This window comes from Lasioglossum baleicum, chromosome 8 (genome assembly GCF_051020765.1).
Source record: "Lasioglossum baleicum chromosome 8, iyLasBale1, whole genome shotgun sequence".
In the NCBI taxonomy this organism is placed as follows: Eukaryota; Metazoa; Arthropoda; class Insecta; order Hymenoptera; family Halictidae; genus Lasioglossum; species Lasioglossum baleicum.
The window spans coordinates 15,926,346-15,941,788 of NC_134936.1; the positions used below are offsets into that span (position 1 = coordinate 15,926,346).

Sequence of the window (15,443 nt, forward strand, 5' to 3'; positions counted from 1 at the left end):
TCTCACTTTGCGCCCCGAGTTAAGCGCAGCTAATGGAAAAGGAAAAAGTTAGGGTGGAAAAAAGAAATTTCCAAATATTTGACGAGAGTCCAGAAGCTGTTCGGGAAGGATGGAGATAGCGGACCACGGCATACGGACGGCGAAACGTTTTATTTGAGGCGCTAATAATAGACTAAACGCAATGAAACGTCCGGTCAGAGGATCGTTCAGGACCCCCATGCGCGTCCGTTTCTCGAAATCGGAGAGTTGCCACGCGCCCGTCCTGGATCAGCTGTCCTGGATCCAGGACAGATGGCCGCGCTGCTACATTCGCGTTTAGGGATTCGCACCCTGTCCCGATCTTTTCAAACGATTTTTCCTCGCCAGGCCGCAGGTGAACGTCTCGAAACGCGTCGGCGCAGGTTCTGATGCTTAGGGACACTTGAAGATGGAAAATATTAGGCTGTCCCACACGTCTCTTTTGGAATGCGTTCCTTGAATGTTGCTAAATAAATACAAACGATGCGATAATCTTTATGTTACTGTTTTAGTACTTTCTAACATGAATTTGCATTATGTGCATGAATCAAAAACCTACCGACCATCAAAAGTGACAAAAATAACAAGATTTTGATTTATATTTTCTGCGATTTTTACTATAATATGTAAATACTGGAGTCGAAAGATATGTTCAATAAATTTCCATGAAAACATCTCTACAATTTTAATAATTGCCAAATAAAAAACTAAAATGGGCCATTTCATCTCTCGTGGTAGGTTTAGTGTTAAAGGATTTAAAGTTTATTCCGAAAGAAAAATTTGGGACAATCCAATATTTTTCTAGATCCTCGAAAAAATTCATTACGATTTTCTCAGTTCCTCTTGTTTCCATAAAAACGAACTTTGATACTGATCGGACGGAATCAGACGGATTCGGTGCATCTCGTTGACGTAGATGCGGGTAGACGGTACTTTCGAGGAAAAAATTGCTGCAGCAGGTCCCCAGCTCCCGGTTACACAAAGAACAAGAGTACTGGGCTTTGCGTCCCTGACCGAGGACTTAAGGAGAGCCAGTGATTCTTTGAGATTCCGGCACAATGGAGGGCGACGGCTATTCACCATCATCGAGGAAGGAAAGAAAATAAGAGGAAAAACTCCGGCCACGCTGTTCCCCATTCACGATCAACGGAATATATCCGACGTCTCCCAGTGGCTCTCTAGATCCAGTCTAGGAGATCCGTTGATCGCGCGCGATCCAGATTTCCGAATAGCTGAGAGACGCTGACAATAAGGGATTGAGGACACTCGTGTGTCCGCTCGAAGCTGGCATAAGTGGATTTTGTCTTGAAGTTACTCGTGTGGACTGGGGATTCATTAGGCGAATACAATGGGGAGGGACAATATGTGGAAAATGGGAACCTAAATGCAGGAAAAAAGTTGTGATAAAAATGTTGCTACACATTCTGCTTAAATAAATAAAATCTGTCAAACCAGGTCTGAGAAGAGAAATCTGCACCTGTGCGAAGGTATCCGTTTCCAGGATGAATGGCAGGAGGCTCGCAAAGATCAGGCCCACGCACTAAAGACACCTTAAGGACCTTCCACAGGATCCCCGCGAAGAAGTGCATTGGTCACGGGGACGCTGCGATGGTCAGCCTTCAATGAAACGTTTCATTCTTCGTGGACCTGCCATTCTTGAGCAGTTTCTTTCAAGACAATGTTCGAGAGTTGTAAGGTGACTCCTCGGTGTCCAATGGCGATGGCCTAGACCTGGTAATTGTGAACTGGGGTTCAACTTTCTTGGTGCTTCAATGGCGATGACTTCGCCGTTCAGCTTCCATACTTGGGGAATTGTTACGGGGACGCTTTCGAGAGCTGATGAAAGGAGCTAGAGAGAATGATCTCCGACGACCATGGTGTCTATGCAGATTGATTGAATGAAAAAATTTCTTCCCCCACCCCCACACCCCATACTTCCTCTAGTTTATATATAACCTACTAATATAGCAAATAATTATTACAGTTCCTAATAGCATAACCACCGTCCAAAGAAAGTAATTCTAAGAGCTTCGTATGCGAGCGAACATTTAGAACAACAAAGCAATATTGCGTGTTATTTTTTATATGTTTGTTGGTACTAATTATAAGAATGTACTATTTTTCCCTGCAATAAACATATTTTTAAAAAAATTGATTGGTCCTGAGGAATCTGCGACTCTAATGGAGCCTGTCGAAGAAAGTAGCAGCAATCTAAGTCGAAAGTTGTTGTTTTTAGGTTTGAAAAATTGTCTCCGAGATGCTCGACGCATCCCGAAGCCGAGCAGAGACGTCGAGTGAAAAAATAAACGAGGAGCTCTCGAAACAGTTGGACGAAGGCTCGCAGGACAAAAGGATTCACGGGGCCAGGTACGCAATGGAGGACAATGGGGCTGCGGGATCCCGTAGGATACGAAGAGAGGCTTTGCCGGCGGGTTGCTCAGGTACTTTGTTTGCAACCTGATTATCTCGGTTGTTAATAACCTTGTAAACAAGCCCGGCAAAACAAAAACCGAAGGAGGCATGCTGGAAGTGAGATGATGCAGGATCGAACAGCAAGAATGCACATCGGAGGAGTCATCTGCTGGACGAACGCGTGTCATGCTTTCATCTCATCGTACTCAGAATCAATTATGCCGTGCAAGGCTCTCCGCGAGAACGGATAATCCTTGTTTTCCAAACAACTTCACCTGGAAGAAATATTTGCACTGGTAAGAAAATAGTGGCCCTTGCGAAACTTTAGAGGTGTGACTCGTGTTCGATTCTTAGAGAAAATTTGGGAGAATTTATGGCCCATTTTATGACGTCACGGCCGTTCAAACAGACGCTTTTCTTTTCAGTACGAAGCTCGTGATAAGCGCACGTCGAACGAGCTCATCGTTGGAAAATTCGAAAATTCCCTTTCTGCAAACACACGGAGAGACCGTGCAATGACGCATCGGAGAATGCACCAGGCGTTACGGTATGCAGATAAGCGATAGACGGAATAACAAATCCGTAACGCAGCGATAAGACTGCGCTGGTGACTTGTCGGCACATTTTCGAGCAGGACCGACAAACAAGTCGACCTTTCCAGCGATGGTCAATACGCGTTACTCATCGGGAAATATCTGCGCTATGATCGCGATACGAGGTGCAACAGTGACTAGTCCACCTAACCTAGATTAAATTCGAAATATGTATCTTCCTCGTCCGATAAGGGTGACGCAAACCTTCGAGGAAAGACAAACATCGTTAACATGCTCGACGTGGGAATACTTGCCTTAGAAAGGTCCCCCGCTATTTCATAGATTATTTGCAAAAATTAATCCAAACTGTTCAGTTCGTTTATTCATACAATGAAAGAAATGCTGAAGATACGACTTGTTCAGTAGAGAGACCAGATACAGGATCATAAATATTAATAAAAGCGGTGAATCATTATTCGATGCACACTCGGAGAAAGAAGGAGGCGTGTTTTTCCGTGTCCAGACGTTGCGAAGGCTATTGTTTCAATTACTCGGAGCGGGTTATTGTCACAGCGAGGCTTTTCTTTCAAGAATCTGCTGGCTGATGTCATCCATTTTGCCCAGTGAATCAGTGAATGACTAAACGCCCCATTCACGCCGAGCAGTACCTGCATGATTGTTCCTAATTAGCCTTGAGGCAGGGCCAGAAATGCAGGTGTTTGGCCATTGTTGCCGTGCCAATTTCCCGCTGCTTAAGTCGCTTGCCAAAAGAGCTTGCCCTCCGTCCGTTTTCGAGGCAAATGACTGGTGTGACTAACCCGCCAGCATCCTGCAAAACACTCGGCCATTCTCATTCATTCAGTTTCCGGAGCGTTTTGCCGAAGTGAGGGGAGGAAAGAAGTAAGTTATGAGGGCTGGCCAGGGAAAATTCTGGAATCTACACGATCCTGGAGATTGTTATAGCATTTTAACCAACGTGAAATGGCAAATAGTTAGGCTTATCGCGAACGAAATGGACGACAAAGGTCATCCCGTGCAATTCATCGTTCACTGAGTCATCCCGAGGATCTGCCGGCTATACTGTCATCGGGCATTCGCTCCGCAATGGAAAGTGTCAATATTGATGCGCTTGTTAAACTACTGATGGACAGTTTAGATTAAGATAAAGGGGCACTGAATCACGTGAGACGAGAACTAGTGTTTGAGTTCACGTAACGCAAACTTATTCCGACCCTCGTTTAACCATCCAATAAAGAATTACACCGTACTTGCCGACAAAGTTCCATCATTTTCTGAGTCTCCAGGCTCGCATACACTACCGGCCGAAAGTTTGGAATCACTTGCTGATTTTTGTAAAAATCGCATGTGTATATCGATAAATTTTGAAATGGTCCATCGTTATAATATCAAATATTAACTAGTTGGATCATATTTTTGAACAGGTTTCAGCATTTTCTTATGTCGGAATGCACTTTTATAAAGGGACATGTTTGAAATTCTTGGAAGCATGGAAAGATATCAAATTAGAAACATTCGAAGAACTAATGGCCAGAGAATTCCCTGAATACGTCAGGCTATCATTAAAGATAAAAGCGGTTTTTTAATGAAAGAGCAATTCGAAGAAAAATACGCATTCCTTGCTGAAAAGAAGAATAATACAAAACATAAAACATACTGCTTATAAGTTTTTTGACAAGTCAATCTTCCTTGGCTGTTCGAAAGGCATTCAGTTCTTCTTATGAACACCTTCCGTTTCTCTGAATTTACGCCGTGACTCCAAACTTTCGGCCGGTAGTGTATCTGCCCCCGTGGGACTTGATTTATCGAGGCCGCAAGGTAGATTCGCGCGGTGGCATTTTCGCCAGTGCTTTTCGGGAGTCAAGTACTATCTTGTTCGAATCCTGCGTGGACAAAGTGACGGGTTCCGCCATTGGTCCGTGGAAAATTCAAGCCCCGAACCCGGTGAAGACCAGTTTGATGGCACGAGAGAAGAAGAGGAAACAGGGTTCCCTTTCTCCCTCCCTTATTTGGCGTACCGTGCACATGCCCTAGGGATCCACGAGGCCACGAAAATGGGTCCGCTAGTCTCGGTGGGGCCAGTCGCATATGGTGGCACGTATACGTGTATATATATAAAACATCCAGTGGTAATAGCCAGGTGTTTCAAAGGTGAAGCTATGGGGCGCCCCTCGCTCTTCGAGGCGGCACAACAAAAAAATAAACCAGCTTCCTTCCGATGGGGCTACCTTGGGCCCCACGAGGTGGGGAGGGCCTTTACACACCCGTTACTACACGCACGTACACACACGTCGCAATAATTATACAGATTTATTCGGCCGGCCGTAATCGCAACCGGTACGATACGTATGTATATGAGGACTAGTTAAAAGTTTCGAATCCAACGTCGTCGTCGCGCGTACGAAACAGATTCTAGGGTAGTCGACGGGTCACACCTTTCGTTGCCTTTCAACTCACCCTGTAATTTACGGTCTAGCCTCGAATACTGATGAAATCGACTCTGGATGCTATTCCTGAAGCCACAAGCTGCACGTCCGATCGATTTCCCAATCGGATTCGAGCGATCTCATTCCACGAGAATCATCTTGCAATGCTATACGACGGACACGGTTTAAAATTGATTTATGTACAGAATTAAAAATCTCTATTTTTTGTCTCATCAGGATGAATTCTCTGATAAAATGATTATACGATTTCTCCTATGAGACACGTCTGAGAATGTTCGAGACGACCCGAACAGTTACAGAAACACATTCTATTATTCCCAGCTAATAAATTCGTTCGAGAATGTCCACCCCGTAGCATTCAACCCTTACTCGCAACCCTTGAGACCGTTTCCAAGTACAAGTTCCCCAAGAAAAGGGTAAAAATAAAATCAAAAATGCTATCGAAGAATCAAACGAGTTTGCGAGTACATCGTTCACGAATGAGAACTGTATACACTATCGAAGAATGGAACCAGTTTCGAAGTACAGTTTCGGAGAAAGGACGTAAAAATAATGTGAAAAATACTCTCGAAGAATTAAACGAGTTCTCCTCGGCAAGTAGACGCATCTCCGAAGGAAATGAGCTGAAATAAAAATCCGAAAGGTGCTCTATAGTCCGAGGAGCTTCCGAATACAGCGTTCAAAAGGAAGGAGTAATAAAATTCGAAATCCTGTCTTAAAATCAAACGAGTTTCCAAATACAGTTCCCAAAGGGGCGAGACAAAGCGTTGTTGCAGGATGGAACGAGTTTCGAAGTATGTTTCTCGAAGGAACGAGTCAAAATAAAATCCAAAATTCAAATCAAGCTAATTTCTCAAGGGAACGATAACACTAATGTACAATATTTACGAATATCGAGACGGACGTTGTTGTTCCTTTGATAAAATAGTTAAGATAGTCACGGTGTAGCGTTGCAATGGCTGCTGGAAAATCGCTTGTAGGCCCGAGGAACGTAACGAAACATCGTCGAACCTGTTACGCCGAGGGTAAGCGCCCGTAAAAAGTGGCATTTTTCGAGCAACCTGCGAATACCCGAAATACAGGAAGGGCGAGGTGCGGTTCCCGTGGGCTCCCTTCTCTGGCAGTAACGTCCCTGGATCGAAAAAGGCGAGAGGATCTCCCGTAGTATTTGATATAATTTAGGAGCATTTTTCGCGTAGTCTCGGGGACGAAGAAGGGTATGACAGAAGCATACCGGAACCGGCGGGTAGCTACCGGAATAACCGGCCGACCATGCAGGGTTTCCTCTACCTATGCTTCTTTTCCGTCTCGCTTCTTTTTTCGGCGTCGGCCGAGCGAAAAGGGAAAAGGGTTGCCCCGTCCTGTGTGAGACAGATAGCTGAACCTCTTCTCTGTAACGGAGCGTTTAAAAAGCGCACTCGCTCGGAGACCGACGCAGGTAGATTATTTTTCGCCGGTGCACGATTCATTCTTTACTCTCTCTCTCTCTCTTTCTCTTCATGTATGTTGCGGGATACGTAAAAAGAGATCGTGTAACCGAAGACGGCCGGTGGATTGCCCAGGGAATCATCGGGATCCCTGATCGATGCACCCTTTCCTCTACGATGCGCATTTATTTAGAACGAAAGGTGCGGATCCGCAGATTCGGTTAAATTTCGGACCGCAGCAGGTACCGGGCTCGTGCTCTGGAGTTTCCTATTGTGCAGATCAAAACAGCATGAATATATTCTAATTGAAAAATTTGTGTGGTCTGCGACCCCTGTTAAAAATATTCCCATTTACTCTGAACTATAAAACTGGTTACAATAGGCTTATGATTAGACTGCGGACAGCCTTTATGCAATTATCGCTTTTGAAAATGTTCACGAAATGCTAGGACGTAAACTATGACAGAATTTAGTACGATTTTAATTTATTTCAAATCTAAAAAGGCCACATCAGCACAGAAAATAAGATTTTATTTGTTTCAACTTTCTCCAAATTTGCCTAGAAAAATTGAAAATTGCATAAACATCCGCAGTCTACTTATGGGATTTGCGGTGAAAACCCATCTTTCTATCAGCGGCAAGTTTCGCGCAGGTATAAAGTTTGAGTCACTCGGTCATCAGTGGCCTTCCGTAGAAATCGCGCAGTTCCTCCGTGCCGCGATTGTTCCTCCGCGTCTGGTGTCCGCTTATCTCATCGACACCCACGAGAGGACAAGGGAACACAAGCCTTGTAAAAGTGTCTTGTCACACGACCGACGATCAAAGGGACGACAAACAAGAGCAACGGTCATCGGGTTTGAGCTGAGCCGACGACGATGCCAGAACGGATATGCTCCGTTGACTCAGCACGCGTACCACGAGTCATCAAACCAATAACAATTTATATCTCGCGCGACAAGTAACTCGATCGACTCGAGAGAAACAATTACTCGACCGGCCGACGGCTTTCGCAGAAGAAACCACTTCCCTCGCCCTCCTCTTCCGGTTCTGCTTCTTGTTTTCGTCGACCGGCGCCTGCGAACTGCTTCGCAAGCTGCACACCATTTTTATTCTACGTCCGAACATTTTTTTTATTGTGTTATTTAACACCTCAACTAAATTTTTGCACCACAACTATTGGGTTATCTCAAAAGTTTCTTTCGCGATGCGTACATTTAATTTTGTTACATCACACATGTATTAGGTTATCTCAAAAGTCCGTTTTCAGTCCGTTTTATTACCAAGTAATGAGAAGTTAATAAACAGACGGTCACGTTAACAATATTAAATGTACGCATTGCGAAAAAAACTTTTCGGACAACCCATTGGGTCGTCGGGAAAGTCATGACTGATTGGCCAATATATTATTGATTGAAAATTACCCAAAAATACGTCATGACTTTCCCGACAACCCAATAATATAAATACATCTGGATTTCTTATTTTACAATTACAGCAGAACCTCGCTAGTTACGGTAGTGTGCGAATTAATGCGAACACACCACATTTTTAATGTCTTATTACTTTTTGAAAATTGGCAGCATGACTATGTCAACGGTAGCGGCCATTTTATTGTACATTTGATGAACTAGTCTGTGCTGACCTGTTAAGAGGAATTTACGGTGTCGTTAGTGGAAAAGTCTGTTACGAATTACATTTTGAACGAGTTTGTTACGAGTTGTTGTATACAAACACGGAGAAAAAACCAGAAGAATATAATTACATGTCTAAATGAATTAAATGCTGTAATGTTCCGAAGGCAACACTGGAGTATCTATTATTCGAATAAGATGGCGGCCATCCCCGGACTACGGGGCACTTGTGTAAGGACAGGGTTCGCGTGTACGGACACCGTTGTACCTGGCTGTTCGTGGGTGTCGATGAGATAAGGCGAAACCGGCGAGGGAGCCGAAGAGAGCTGTGAAAATGGAGCAACGTGGTTTCTGTGGTAGGAACAAGAGTCGCGGCAACGAGTGATTCGAATCGTCCGGTTCGTCCGGTGCCGGGCGCTGTATGCGAATAGTTTGCCGAGGAGTCCGGTTATCGGCACGCGAATCGGGCGAATCTGTCGCTCTTAACGATCGGAGAAATTTATAACGCGTGGGGGTCGCCGACGGGGACCGATTTCGACTAATGTGTCCTGTATAAACGTCGGCGAAGCTGCGCCGTCGATAATGCCGCGAAGCCTCGGCCGAGAACTTTTGCGCGCCCGATCTCTTGACGACCGATCGCGCGATAAATCTTCCGGAACCGATAACGACGGCTTTATATACAAGGTGTCCCAAAAGAAATTTTCAACGAAACAATGAGAAATGTGGCGTATGTCAGTTGTTAATGCGGCTTTTGGGAATTTCGGACCGTGCGTGAGTTTTTGTAACACGTATCTATCACGAGTTCGTGAAACTTTCTCTGAAACATTGATCTCCAGAGGAGAAAGCATAAATTGGTCTGCACGTAGTCCTGATTTGACTCCCATGTATTTTTTTGGGGGGGGATATCTCAAATCAAGAGTATACAGCAGCAATCCGAGGTCCTTGATTCAACTGAAAGAAAATATCCGTATTGAAACGGCGGCCATCACGGAAACTACGTGTCGCGCAGTGCTCAGAAATTTTTCTTCTCGTTTAGAAGAATGCTGCGAGCGTGAATGTTGTTTTTAAGAAATAATTTCTCGCTGTCTGTATCTTAATAATAATTAAAAGTCATCTTTGTCTTTTATAAACACCGTAAAAAAAATTTCTTTCGGGACACCGTGTAGAACCGGCCGTGCTGCTCGAAACTGCGGTCTTGATTTACGTTGAGATCATTGTTTGTGCCGGAGATTGAGACAACCGAATGTGGGGCAAGAGCATAGCACCGATTACATGATGCAGAAGTTGAGTGATGGAAGCAAGGCAAGAGAGAAGAGAAGCTAAAATGACAAACACACTTCAGAGATATCGATACGTGTGCAATTAAAAATACTCTTAATTCATGGCACGATTTTTCTGCTCGCGCGAGAGATCGATCGGAAAATTCCTGGCTCCCTTTATTACGAAATAAACCGAACGAACGAACGATCGTCTAGTCAGCCCCGAAGAGAGCGTTAGGCGAACGAGCTGTTTACGAGGACAAGTACAAGGGTCCTCCATCAAAAATGGCTGCGCGGTGTGGTACCGGTCTCGGTGCCGCACACGGGGTTTATCGTTTCTCAATCGGCCGATTCGAACGATCCCGTCTCGCGCGGTGATAACCTGATTTAGCGCCGGTGACACATCGGCGAATGAAACGGAAAATCGATCGAGCGGAATGCCCGAGCGCTCCTTTGTCTCGTAAATTAAGCGACAAGTCAACGGTGTGCTGCGCAGCCGTTTCGTTTCGTTTCGCCTCGGCTGGCCGCTATCTTTTTCGATTCGGCACCGGGGACACACACGTTTTTCGGTGACACACTGGTTCTGAGACTCATAACAATTGTTCTTGCGAAACTACACCCGCGCGAGATCGACTTCGAGATAAGTTCCGAACGAGGTTATTCTTACGATCGGTGGTTCACAGACTTTGGAATCAGCGCCAACTACCCTTTTAACGAACTCGTGTGCAAATCCTGGCGCAAGAAGATAATGGAACGGCACAGGATCAGGCTCCGTTTACGAAAAAATCACAAAGCGCTTATCGCCTTGATCTCGACGCGAGCCACGTGTCGGGATCATTAATAGATCGGCGGGATCAGAGCGTCTGCCACCCCCGCTCGCAAAAATGCCAGGCAGCAAGGCATCGCATCGGTGAGTCCTTGCTGGAGGACTCTCTAGGGGGAGAGGGCACGGTGAATCGTGCGCTCAGGACACGCGTGCATGTGCGTGTGTGCTTGTGTGTGGGTTCCAGGACGCGTGGGCGATGCTGTGGCACGCGACACGACCGTTACGTTCGAAACTGGCGTCGAGGAGGGGGTAGGAAAGGCGAGAAAGGGACGAGGGGTGAAATTCAGAAGGGGAACCGGGCGGATTGCGGTGCCCTCGCGAGCGAGTACGCACACGTTTACACTCCTCTACGTCCGTGTCCACGTGAAAAGACGGCTGACGTGTAAAAAAAAAAGCGGCAGCCAAAGCGACACACTCCACGGTACCGCACGGACACATCGACGATCGACTCTTCGCCAAGAAAGACAGAGAAAGAGAGAGAGAGAGAGAGAGGGAGACAAGAGTTCAGGTAGACGAAACGGAAATTCGAATAGAAAAATACGCGCAGCCCGTTGAGGGGAGTACCCTCCGGGAGCGCACACAAGCGCGGGCAGCGCACAAACACATTAATAGAAAGCACAGGAGAGAGAGAAACGTGTTCACGAATCGATGGTGCATGTGCACCGACGACGGTAGAGGTGACGGGTCGTTGGGCCAGGTCTCAAACGGCGTGGGGTGGTAAAGAGGGGTGGGGAGCGGCTCACGGAGGGGCCCCAGCATCTGCTCCATACAACAACGCAACAACGCGCGGTGTAACAGAGCGCAAAGAGAAAAAGACGAGGACGGTTGATCGCGTCGGGGAAAGAGACGGCCGGTGAAAAAGGGGGAAAGAGAGACGTCGGGGAAAAAAGCGGGAGCAAGTGAGAGAGAAGGTAGCGCAGAGAGGAGCGCAGCAGGATAATCGCGTCGCACTCACGAACATCCTGCACCTCCTGTTGTTGCATAGAGAACGGTAGTGGGGAGAATACGCGAGCCGGCGGAACAGATGCCCGGGCTCCTATTGGTCGATGGCCCGCGACCGGCCGTCCCCTATTGGCGGGCAGCGCGGGGCCCGCGGGCCTGCATTGGTCGGACAGCACGTGCGGGCCACCTGCACCTGGCCGGTGGGGTGACCTCTTATAAAAGGCCCTGGCGCACCCCCCTGCCAGTCAGAGACCGGCCTGCAGCCGAACCGTTTTCAGAGTTACGAGATCGTACGCTCCACGAGCAGAGTTCCCTGTTTCATTTCGTTTCGTTTCGTTCAGTCGTTCCTTTAACCCCGGTCCCGGTCGAACAGTCAGTTCAGTTCAGATCCGACCATCGTACCGTGAGGATCGATTTCGACCAAGGATCGTTCTCGTACAGTGTGCACGCGCGCTCATAAACATTGTGGATTTCACGACGAGGAAGACTCACCAGGACTTTTTATCTATTGTTTTCGCATACATGTGTGACGCAAGTGCAGTGAAGTCTGTGGGATTACTTTGACAATAATCGTCGTCGTTGTTCAATCAGTGCAGAACAATTGGATTACAAGCTGCGGTAGCGCCTTCGCGGTGTCCAGTGCCTGCGAAGAGCCGATTTCGTTTCGACGGAAATTCATAGACGTTTCTCGACGTTAACATGCTCGTCGACGAGATGCCGCGCAGCTTCGTCAAGAAGAACAACAGCTACAGCCACTGCCCGCTGAAGAAGCGGCCGGTGCACGTACCCACCGAGGAAGTTACCGAATCGATTAAAGGTGAGTCTCGCCATCCTGTCTCGCTGCCCGCTACAATTTTCACCCTTTTCAATCAGCTATCTTAACTTGTTCAAAATTTTCGAAACCGAACCAATTCTCAGAACCGAGCCTCAGTCTAAATTCGAATTTTTTCCTCTCTTGCAGAAGAGATAATCGACGTCGTGATGGACGACATCCCGGAGCCAGAGAACCTCAGCACGAAGCCCGAGGATCTCAGTAGATCGGCGGAGAAACAGCAACAGCAGCCTGCGTCTAGATCTCCATCGCCTGTCATCAAAGTCTCCCAGTCGCCTCCACTCGCGACGGGGCCGACGTCACCGACGGTGCACCACGTCCACACGGTGCATCATCATCTTCATCATCAGTACCCGACAAAAGCAGTCACACCGCCCGTTGGTATCGCGCCGATTCACCCGGTGGCGAAGAAGGCGCGCGTCGAGGTGATTCAACACGACAGCTCGACGTCGACGGCAGCGGCGGTGACGGCGACGTCGGCGCCATTGCACTTCATGGCCAGCAAGGCGCCTCTCGAACCGCTAAATCTGAACACGCCCGTGGAACCGTTGGCACATTACGCGACCCCTGCATGGGCGCGCACTGCTCCTCTGTACCCGCCGCATTATCTCCCGTATCCGGCGGCGTATCACCGCTATCACCACGCGGGCGCAGAGCTGTACCCGTCTTATCCGATGCCGGCGTACCCACACTCGTCCCCGGAACATCATCCGTCAGTATCACCGCCTCCTCATGGCGCGTTGACATGTCCAACGATCCAGAGACCGATCGCCAGGAGTTACGCTCATTGGGCCAGCAGTCCTGATCATTGTGGTCTGTCACCGACGAGTTCGTTGGGATCTGGATCATTGAGGTCACCACCACCACCGGTAACCCCTGAAGACTTGTCCTCTCCAGGAAGCGACAGCGGAAGGTCGTCGGCAGGAAGCACGTCAACAGGACCGACGATCGTGAACCCGAAGATCGAGAAAACAGTGACCAGTGGTTCAACCGTGTCCCTCTCGTCGACCTCTTCGTCCTCCTCCTCGTCCTCGTCGTCGTCGACGTCGCCGAGGTACCAGTGTCCGGATTGTGGCAAATCATACTCCACCTACTCGGGCCTGTCGAAACATCAACAGTTCCATTGTGCGGCGGCCGAAGGCCAGGCGAAGAAGTCGTTCTCGTGCAAGTACTGCGAGAAGGTTTACGTCAGCCTGGGAGCATTGAAGATGCACATCAGGACGCACACGCTGCCCTGCAAGTGTCACCTGTGCGGCAAGGCGTTCTCCAGGCCTTGGTTGCTTCAGGGACACATCAGAACGCACACCGGCGAGAAACCGTTCAGTTGCCAACACTGCAACCGAGCGTTCGCCGATAGGAGTAACCTGAGGGCGCATCTCCAGACGCACAGTGACGTGAAGAAATACTCGTGCACCTCCTGCAGCAAAACCTTCAGCAGGATGTCGTTGCTGACGAAACACCAAGAGGGTGGCTGTCCCGGAGTCGCGGTACCCATCGGCTACGGTTGCTGAAGCGGCACGTCGAAGGAAACCACGCGCTTTTCCTTTGTTTGCCGTACGTTCCTTGCTTCTGTCTCTCTTCTTCTTCGTCTCCTCTCTCGATCCGCCGATTGAAAAGTGCCTTAGAATCATTCCCGGAGTACAAAAGACGTTTAGTATAGCGGGAGGGGCTCGGGAGAAATATACCGGAGTCCAGTTTCTCGGTTCCAGTCTCATCCGGACGGGAGAATCTTCGTCGGAGCAGTACCTGGCTTTCGATTAAAATTCATGTCCCCTTCTACGCGATTGAATTTTAAACGAGATCGATATGCTACCAAGCAACTGGACTCCCTCACTCCCCCGGGGGGAGAAGGGTCACAGGGAGAAAACACAGGCGGTCGAGATATATCTCGATCAGACCTACCGATGGTTGTGCATATTACTTCTCTTTTCGTTTATTCTTCTGTCTCTTCTTCTCGATATTCCACCCCCGATCCGCCCTTCGTTGCTGTTTTTCTTATTGTCTATCTCTCTCTCTCTTTCTCTCTCCCCGGTGCGCTGTAAATATAGTTTTCGGGTTGTGTGCGTGCGACGTGCAGCGAGAAATTCAGGGTACGATTGTAAACTTGTACTTAGGAGCGATGCCCCTCGAGGGCTCGATCAGAGAAAAATCTGTATTCGCGATCCGTGGCGACAGGGGAAAATAGAGTCGAGTCGAAAAGCGACCGCTTGACGCGGTCCCGTGAAACTACCGTGCCATTTTCCGTATCTTTCTGCATTCTTTTCGATTCTTATCCGCGGAAGAGAAAAGATCTTACCGATGTGTTTTATATATTTGTTTTATTTTTTTTCTTTTTTTATATTTGTTGGTTTCCGAAGCGTGCGTCGACGCCCGTGCACCAAAGTGCCATTTCTCCGTTTTTTCGAGGAGCGTTTCTCGAGCCGCCTGTACATATTATCTCTCGACGTTTTAGCTGTTAAGGCACGCACGAAACGAAGTATTACGATTTTTCGCCATACACGAGACAGAGAAAGAGAAATGTATTTAATTGATCGTCGGGTGTCTGAATGTTTCGTTTCCTAAGTTCTTTTTTTTCTGTATTTTTTTTTTTGTCGGTTTGAGTTTGGACGAGTGAATGCGGTGTGTGTTACGCGTGTGTGCGTGCGTGTTCGCGAGAAAAAGAGAGTGCGAGAGAGATTGGTAATCCTACGTTTCTTTTTGTCTTTCCATTTTGTACTTTTCTATGCGGTTGTTTTGTAAATCACTGTAAGTTACTCGAAGAAACTAGTCATTGTACAATAACGAACGTTTGCGAGGAATTAACGAGAGACTCGCTGCGAGGAGGATACTCACTCCGACCTGGTCTTTTGCTGTTCTTAGCAGGGAAGTCACTCGAAAAAAGATTATATTAATTAATTAACAAAAATCGAGCCGGTGCTGCCGGTGCGTAACCGTAAAAACTGTCCGCGTGTAATTAATGTGTACGGCGCACGGCTCAGGGCGAGTACCACTCTGTCTAGTTCTTTTTTTGTAAAGAAAGTAAACTACTATTTGAGATACAGATATCACCTATATATAGAGATATTTTATACGAAATAAATTACTTGGAGTTTAAACCT

The 15,443-nt window shown here is 47.5% G+C and overlaps 1 protein-coding gene across 1 annotated transcript; it reads left to right on the forward strand.

The window, feature by feature from the left end:
- Window positions 1–11,032: 11,032 nt before the first annotated feature.
- On the forward strand, window positions 11,033–15,443 carry LOC143211220 (uncharacterized). Its single transcript, XM_076428684.1, has 2 exons — window positions 11,033–12,330; window positions 12,475–15,443. Exons 1-2 carry the CDS (start codon window positions 12,213–12,215, stop codon window positions 13,854–13,856), a joined length of 1,500 nt encoding a protein of 499 aa, XP_076284799.1. The 5' UTR covers window positions 11,033–12,212; the 3' UTR covers window positions 13,857–15,443.